Raw genomic sequence first — 9,097 nt, forward strand, 5'->3', positions numbered from 1 at the left:
TTTCCTTCCCAAAATTAATGTCAGTGTTTGTTTGTTTGTTAACTCTAAAAAAGAAAGATATTTAAGGCTGAATGAAATTTCTGCAGCGGGAAATCTTTCATTTGATTCATCTCAACCAAGGATGTTTAAATAAATGTTATAACAGGGACTATCTTTCAGGGTGGAAGAATATGCTTTATAAAATGCTATGTATTTAAAATAATTAAGTACTTTCCAGTTAATCAGGCACACTTTCCTATTTAATGAAGCATTTCTCATCAAATCAGATAAACATATTTGTCTGAGAAAATCAGGGTGATCCGTTAACGCAGATGATCACCAAAGGTTGGTAGATTCTTTTTATATTCAACCTTATTCGTTCTTCATTACGTTTCACTCAGACTAGTATCTTCTCAATCCCAAACAAGAAAAGAAGTTACACAGTGCTCAACTGAAAAAAAGAAATCACAGTTACTTTAATTTCTATTTTATTTTAATATGAAATAACAAAATGCTCCCACCGCCATGGGGATGAGCCCAGTTAGCAAGAAACAAAATAATTACACTAATTCGTATCATGGATCATGAAAGATGTCTGAGAGAAGGGAACCAACAGCAAACGGGGAGAGAGCCCGATAATGAACAGAGCAGACTCGGTCAAGAGGTACTTACGACCCAGCTCGATCCCAAGCAGGAAGGGGATCAACAACAATAGCCCCCCCAACACACAAAAAAATAGAATTAGAGGGATTCAACTGTGGAGAAGCTTGCTGTGGGCATTGCTAGGGCCAAGGGCTGCCCAAATCGGAAGAGAAATTGTTCCATTCTGCTGAGAGGGGGGAACAAACGGCCCAATACCAACCAGAAGGGATGGGAAGCATCAGCGCACAGAATGGCGTGGGGCGCCCGGCCAACAGCACGGCTATCTGAGTGGGAAGCGAGTGGGACAAAGCGACACCCAGCTCATTTACAGAACGGGTAGAAAAAATGAAAGGATGCAATCACATTCCAGGAACGCAGAGAGCAGCAGAAGTACGGAGGAAAGGCGGAGGTATTCGTTTCCACAAACACCAGATCCTGCGAAGGGGGAGCCAAAGAGAAGCAGCTGCCAGTCCACCTCAGGAGACCAAGCTGCCCCTCCTCACTCCCCCCCAGCCTGGCTCAAACGCCCCCGATCTGGACGTTTTCCATCTGGATATTCTCAAAGTGAACGCCTCCATCCGTTGGGTAGATTTCAATGGTCTCCACCACAGGGATGGTTTCCATAATGGTCACCGTGTTGCCGTAGACGGGTTCGCTCGAGACCACCGAGGCTGAGGATGTTCCTGTTGCTGTGGCGGCAGCAGCCGCAGCGGCGGCGGCGGCGACAGCCTCGGCCATGACTTCCTGCTCATGCTGCAGGCGCTGCTGCTGATGCATTTTACGATGCTTCCAGAGATTGGAGAAGGAGCGGTAGGCCTTTCCGCAGGCGTCGCAGTGGTAGGGGCGTTCTCCCGTGTGGATGCGCTTGTGTTCGGCCAGCCGCACAGCAATCGTAAAGGCCTTCCCGCACTCCTCACATTTAAAGGGCTTCTCCCCAGTGTGCAAGCGTCGATGATCCTTGAGGTGGGTTGACTGCCGGAAGGCCTTCCCGCAATCCGGGCAAGGGTAGGGACGCTCACCGGTATGGATGCGGCGGTGGACCTGGAGGGACGTCTCTGTGCTGAACAATTTCTTGCAGTCGCTACACTCAAAGGCTTTCGGGCAGGCAGGGCGGCGAGGACGAGGTGGGGGTGGCTCCAGCACCGGTGGCTCCACCTCGACCCCTTCGGGGATCTGGATGTCCCCGTGCAGCCGTTCGTGGGCTCTCAGTTGCACCGTCGAGCCAACCTTCTTGCCGCACACGGAGCACTCAAAGTGGCGACTCATCTTGCCACACTTATGTTCCTTCAGCTGCTCGGCAGTGACAAAGGCAGCCCCGCAGCCAGAGGTGCAGCGATGCGGCTGCTGGCCAGTGTGACTCAGCTGGTGAACCTCCAGCAAACGGCGAAGCAAGAAAGAGCGGCCACAGGTCTGGCACTTGTAAGGATACTCCCCGGTGTGGTGATAGCGGTGCATGAGCAGGCGGTAAGGCCGGTGGAAGACGCTGCCGCATTCCTGGCATTTGTAAGGATAGTGGCGACTGTGAACCAAGAGGTGCTGCTGCAGCGTGGACGACTGCGTGAAGCACTTTTGGCAGATGTCACAGCGGTAGGGACGCTCGCCCGTGTGTGTCAAACGGTGGCGCTGCAAATTGGCCGGGGAATTGAAGCTTTTGCCACACTCCTTGCAGTGGTACGGCCTTTCCCCTGTATGCGTCAGTAGATGGTTGCGCATGTGGGACTTCTTCTTGAACATCTTGCCGCACGTCAAGCATTTGTGGCGGCGCTCCATCTTGTGGGCAAAGCGCTGATGGCGCGACAGCTGGGTCTGCTTGGGAAAGGCCTTGCTACACATCTGGCACTGAAACTCGTCGGGCTTTTTCTCCTGGGCGCCGCTGCCCTCGATGGAGGCGCCGCCGCTGCTGCCCACAGAACAAATGAGGGCCAGAGGGATAATTTCTTGCTTTTCTTCGGGTTGCTCTGGGGCTTGCGGGGGCTCTTCCTCGAGGGGCTGGTCCTCGGGAGGAGAGGAAGGCAATTCGTAGATCTGCGCCGAATTGGCACTGTGGGAGCGCCGATGATAGAGAAACTTGGTCATGTTGATGAAAGTCTTGCCACAGGTGCAGTGGTACAGGGGGTTTGGCGAATGGGTGCGCCGATGGGACAGCAGCACCGCCTCGGTGCCAAAGCCCAAGCCACATTCCATACAGAGGAAGCGCGACTCGCCACTGTGCTCCTCCCGATGTTTCTCGAGAGCAGCTGGAGACGGCAGCACCTTGCTACACAGCGGGCATTTGAAGGCACCCTGCCGGTGGCTCCTCATGTGCAGCTGCAGCTTATGGGCTGATGGAAACAGCTGGTCGCACTCGGTGCACAAATGCTCCTTGACGGCCTGCTTCGCTTTACGAGCCGGCTGCTCCCCGGGGTTGTTTTTCAGTTCGTAACTGTGATCTGTGGCTGTGACGCTAGTCTGGATTTGTGCCGGCACAGCGCCATTTTGTACGGCCATTAAACTTTGCGGCAACAACTCCTTTGGCTCCGGAGGGCAAGAAGCAGGCACCTCCCTAATTTGTGTCCCTGGGCTTGGCTGTATCACTTGATGCGAGGCCTGGTGCTCTAGGAAGTCTGTGGTTGACTGGAACAGCTGGAAACAGTCGCCACACTCGTAGAGCAATAACTGCACAGTTCCACAGGAATCTGCCCCTTCCTCTGGCTTACGGTAGGAATGCTCCAGGTTTACAAGGGCCTGACTTTGAGGAGGAGGAGGAGGAGGAGGAGGAGGAGGAGGTGGTGGTGGTGGTGGTGGAGGAGGAGCAGCAGCTGCTGCAGGTTCAGGTGGCTTGCGGTGGCTCTGACGGTGGGCAAGCCACACATCCTGACTATTAAACAGGGCTTTGCATTCTGTGCATTCGTAGTGAATCTGACTGGAACTCAGAGGTTTGACCAAAGATTCAGGTTCATGAGTAACCATCTTCAAGTGCATCTCCTGATGTTCAAGCAACTGACTTGGAGACATGAGAATCTGTCCACACTCCAAACACTGGTACTGGCTTTCCTGCACAGCCACTGTTTGATAGAGACCAGCCTCGCCAGTTGTCATCAAGCCAGCTTCTGCCAACCCAACTACTTCATACTGCTGCTCCTGGGAGCACATGTGACTCTGCTGATGCACCAAAGCATCCTCTAAGGAGCTAAACTGCTGGCTGCACTCTGAGCAGACATAGCGATGCTCTACATACAACAAAGTTTCTTCCGCTGACTCAGCCATCATGAAAGATGGCTCCCCGTGTACTGGGAAGAGAGAAAGAGAAGAAGAAAAAAAAATTAGGCAGCTGATTGGTTGAGACTGTGCTTGGAACATCTGGTTGGTTGACTTAACAGTTGAACAAACACTGAAGTTCCCTCGGTCATACAGACTTTTAAAAAGAACCATTTTGTAATGCAAGTACTTTCAAGTCCATGGGTGGCAGGAAACTACGCGGAAGCATTCTTTTCAGACAGAATTGCAAACTGCTGCGATATGTCAATTTATCCTTTTTAAACAAGAAATAAACCTTTCTCATTCAATTAAAAACCAAGATTTTTTTTTGAACCAGCAACATCTGTCTTCTATATTATTCCTATCATGAAACAGACGGACAAAAAGGTCGTTGGCAAATTCCGCAGCAAGAAATTTTGAGTTTTAAAGCAAAAACTACAAGCATATCCATCCAATATGGAATGTTCCACTGGAGATTACTTTCAAATAAGGGTATAGAATTCTAGTCTTCATCAACTACAGGCTGCAGTTGGTTAAAAGGGAAAAGATTAATGATCACCTGGTTTTATTTGAAAGGGTTGCTTGGTTAATCTGATTAGTTTTGAAGGCTTACTTCTATTCATTATTGCTTCAGGATATGAAAAATTAAACATTGAAGATGTCACTTTCTTGTAAAAAGGACATTGTTATATGCAATTAAGAAAAAAGAACATTATTTGATTCCTGTTCAGATTATTTGAGTTCTCCGATATTATCTACTGAGACTGACACACACTTTCTCTCTCATTAAACATATTATTGTTCCTTAGTTTGGGGTTCTCCCACAATATTTATTTGATTTCTACAGCTGCCCATCTCAGTAAGTAACTCTGGGCAGTGTACATCATGAAGCATAAAGCAAGCAAAACAGTATATAGTAAATATTTATGGCACCAAGTAAAAATCAATCTGAATGCCCATCCGATTTCAGGATTATACAAAATTATTCAGGATGATAAAACTCATGGAGGGATTGCAAAAAGCTCCAAAAGAAAATGTCTAAATTGGCAAATGAATTGAAATAGCTCCATTTAAATCAGGGGTCTTCCAACCTGGCCCTTTTGTGACTTGTGGACTTCAACTCCCAGAATCCCTCAGCCAGGCACGCTGGCTGAGGAATTCTGGGAATTGAAGTCCACAAGTCATAAAAGGGCCAAGTTGGAAGACCCCTGATTTAAATGGACCACAAGGTTCTTGTCTCCCTTCTTCTGCCTGAAGATACAAAGTTTTCACCAGCTTCAGAAAATTTCATACACTGAAGAGACCATTTAGATTATCTAGCCCATTCTCCTGATCCATGCAGGAAGTTATTAAATCAGTCCCCATTTGACAGCTGCTAACAAGGAGGTTCCTAGAACTGCTCTAGACTTAACTTTTCTACTTCTTAACACTTCTTACAACAAAGAAATGATCTCTTAATATTCAGCCAGAATCTAATTTCAACCCCTTGGTCTTTCTCCTATTTCTGATTTTCTTGGACATGGCATCCTTTAAAATATTTGTTCACGACTATCTCATCTCCCCTTACTGTAGTAGTTTCTTCCAAACAAACTAATCCAATCCTTTTTAATGTCGGTTTCCAAATCCTTATCAACTTAAGAGCAATGATCTGCCACCCCCTTCAACCTCTCTACCTCCTTTCAAAGAACAATGCCCAGGCAGCTTGCGCAATGCTCCAATGTGGTCTAACCAATATCATTTTTATCTATCGTTTCTCTCATGGTTACCTTCCAGGCCTAAATTCCAGGACCTCCGACCCTAGAAACCCATCCAGTCTGGCCTCTGTCAGCAGCCACATGCACCACGTTTCGGAGCAGGAGGTCTTTTTTTTCCTGAAAGCTGGAGTTTAAAAGGCTACAAAGAAGAACAGCAGAGAAGGTTGCGGATCATTTCATCCACCTCGGGTCCCACCTTCAGAATCGAGGAGTCCCACTCCTCCTTCAAGCCTTTAACTCAGGGGTCTTCAAACTTGGCCCTTTTATGACTTGTGGACTTCAACTCCCAGAATTCCTCAGCCAGGCATGCTGGCTGAGGAATTCTGGGAGTTGAAGTCCACAAGTCATAAAAGGGCCAAGTTTGAAGACCCCTGCTTTAACTGTTAAGCTACAGGAGGAAGCAGAAGCCCTAGCTCAGGCGACCCCTTCACCCCCACTGTTGCACCTCGCTTTTCCAGACACACACACACAAAAACACACACACACACACACACACACGCCATACCCCATGCACTGGAGGTTCACTCATTTCTGGCAAGGCAATTCCAGGGATTGGAAGCCACATGCTCAGAGGCAAGAAAAGAAAAAAACAACACCCACAATCCTCACCCCTGCCCTGGGGCCTGTCGCCCCCCCCCAATACACACCCTTTTGCCTACCGGGGCACGTCCCCTTTTCCCTCTTTTTCACCGCCGCCCCCCAAGGAAGGTCTGCCCCTCCCATGCTCCAGGAGGGCCCCCACTCCCACAGCTTTGCAAGTTGGGAGGGGGGGGGAGGAAAGAACATCTACCCCCCCTCTTTCTCCCTCACAGACTCTCACGTTGCGCGGTCCGAGCTCCCCTCCCCCACCCCGGCGGCGGGGGTGGGGGATTGGGGTGGCGGCTTGTCTGTTCGGCCGCTCTCCCCCCCCCCGGGTGGGGAGGGCTCCCGCCGCCCTCTTGTCTCCCTCCCCCTTAGCTCCCCCCTGCACTAGGGGCGCTCTCCCCCAGTCCCCCTCCCCTCACCTTTTTTTCCTCCCTTCTGTCCCCCACAGCCCAACCTTCTCTCTCACCCTCCCGGTCGAGCAAACCGTCTCTCTATTGGATTACAGGGCGCAGCGAATCCGGAGGCGGCTTACTCGGCCGCCAGCCAATCGGCGGCCCCCTTGCTGCGCGGCGCGCGAGCCCTTGCCCGAAGCCGTCGGGATTCGCATAGGGGCAACGTCATGATGACGTCGCGCCGAGGCTCGAGCCAGGCGGCTCCCTTCCCCTTGAGAAAAGGGGGCGGGGCGAAAAGGAAAAGCGAGGGAAGAACCGGCCGGCTGGACTGTACCAACGTGAACGGACATGGGGGGGCGTAAAAAAGGGGGGGTAATGAGAGTGGCAGTTGGACGGAACCAAAGTGCTGGGCGGGTGTGAAGGCGGTGATGGCCTCCCTCAGCGAAGGCGAGCCTGTCGGTTGCCTCCTTCCTCGGAAACTCCTCAGAGAGAGATTGAGAGATTGATTAAATTTATATGCCGCCCTTCTCCCCAAGGACTCAGGGCGGCTCACAACAATAAAAAATTAAAAAAACATAAAGTACAGACCTCCTCAGGCCTTCATGCGTCAAATAATAATGTTTTATTATTAATTATGGACTTTTTTTACTCATGTCAGAAGCATCACAATTTAAATAAGGCATACTATATGACATAAAATATAAGATCGAAATGAACCAATGAACAGCTACATCTGCCTGGGGAATTCTGGGAGTTGAAGTCCACAAGTTGCCAAGCTTGAGAAACGCTCTTGGAGGAAAAGCAGAAAAATTCCATAAAGAAGGCCTTTGGGCAGATGTTGCTGAACTTGGGAGAAAAAGGAAGGGGGATCAATTCTGTCAAGAGGATCTTTGGAAAGATGAGCTCTCTTTCTGTTGGGCATCTCTGAATTTGAACAAAGAGGGAGAAGGAAAGGAAAAGAAAGAAATAAATAAATAAAAGAAATTCCTCTGCAATATTTTTGTTTCCCAGGCTGGTTACTCAAATCGCCCAAGTGAGATCTTGATAGGCATCGTGAGAAGAGATGTTGAAGCAACCAAAAGAGGAAAGAAAAATGGATAAAAGAGAAGATGAAGGGAGAAAGAAAGCTCTGAAAAAAATAGAAGAGGAAGATGGAGGGAAAGTGAACAAAGGGACAGCTTAGAGAAGGAAAAATTGGAAAGGGAGATCCGAAGATCTGACCTGGTGGAAAAACCCCATGAGGTTGTCCTAATAGCAGGTTCAGGTCTTCTAAGCTAAGGCAGAGGAAGAGCTACTTAACAGTTTGTTTCTTGCCATTCAACTAGGATATATTAATATATATCTTAAATTTATTTGCCATCCGTCTTGTTTCAAAGCAACTCTGGGTGACTAGGTACTAGATTCATTCTCCTACGTCTTCATAGTCTTCGGATTTGGATGCGCTGTTGTGGCCACCAGCCTTTTTTGACTCCGATCTTGTGGCTACCTCTAATTGAGTCAGCAAGAAAACAAGTTTCTTCCACTTTCAAACTTATTGAAAGCTTGCAGCTTAGCTATTTAACCTTCTTTCTTTTGATCCGATCTTTTCATCTATATTTTTGTTCTTTCTTCAGGAGTAGGAATAGTCAGTCCTTTGTTGCTGATATTTTTTTTAAAAAATATTTTCACTTCTGTATAAATATTAAAGATACCAGTGCTTTGTGATTTTGGATCAGGTGACTATAATTAGGAGACTGACATCTGTCATTGCAAATATTACGTAGTATTAAGATAGTAATGTGGAACAGAAGTTGGATCTATAAACGCACTTTCTTATCAGTTTGTTAACTGTCCTACTCCTGGTATACATGATGCATGCTCCAACTTGTCCTCCTGACACTGCGGTCTACCACATCATCACACTACTGCTGCTAAATACACACATTCCATTTACAAATCTCCATTAGCAAGCCAGCATAGCACTTCAGAAACCATAGGAAACATCAGTTTCAGACATACCAACCTTCTTTCTATGCTCTCATTATACGTTTCATTTCACAGCCAGTGGAATGAAGCAGTGGATTGTTTGACTGGAGAATTTATCTATCACACACCCTATTTCCCAGCTTATTCTCAGGCCAGTGTGTAGAAAAACAGTAATGGCAAGATATGCTGCTGCGATGTTGCAGCCGGCTGAGAATTTGTTGGCTGAACAGATAAGGAGGCTTGTCTACCACGGTCCTCACCAGCTTCTCTAGCACCTTGGCCTCCTGATACAACCCAACCCTTTAATCCTCTATTGGTGAGAACTGTCTACAAAAAAAGCACGAGTGTGGAGGATTTATGAATAACTTGCAAATTACATGCACCGGGGTGCGACGGTGTTGACTCCTTTCCTTCCAAAATCCATATTTCTCTTCAAGTGCTTTTATGATGAGCTTTGCACTTGATCATCTGTTCCACTTTGCATACTGATCCAAAATGTGTGTCTTCCTGTTCACATCTCAATCAGATCCTAAATGTCTCTAG

General features: G+C 48.1%; 1 protein-coding gene across 1 annotated transcript; it reads right to left on the reverse strand.

The window, feature by feature from the left end:
* Nucleotides 1–476: 476 nt before the first annotated feature.
* Nucleotides 477–6,663, reverse strand: ZNF574 (zinc finger protein 574). The gene is made up of 3 exons (XM_081334554.1): nt 6,617–6,663; nt 5,625–5,751; nt 477–3,890 (listed from the first exon to the last, which is right to left on the reverse strand). The coding sequence occupies exon 3, from the start codon at nt 3,868–3,870 to the stop codon at nt 1,141–1,143; it is 2,730 nt and encodes a 909-aa protein (XP_081190680.1). The 5' UTR covers nt 3,871–3,890; nt 5,625–5,751; nt 6,617–6,663; the 3' UTR covers nt 477–1,140.
* Nucleotides 6,664–9,097: the final 2,434 nt, after the last annotated feature.

This window comes from Vipera berus, assembly GCF_964194415.1.
Source record: "Vipera berus genome assembly, chromosome: 9".
Taxonomy (NCBI): domain Eukaryota; kingdom Metazoa; phylum Chordata; class Lepidosauria; order Squamata; family Viperidae; genus Vipera; species Vipera berus.

What these genes read in the sequence shown, in the direction of transcription:
- ZNF574 (XM_081334554.1), bottom strand. Translation starts at nt 3,870, where the DNA reads ATGATGGCTGAGTCAGCGGAAGAAACTTTGTTGTATGTAGAGCATCGC.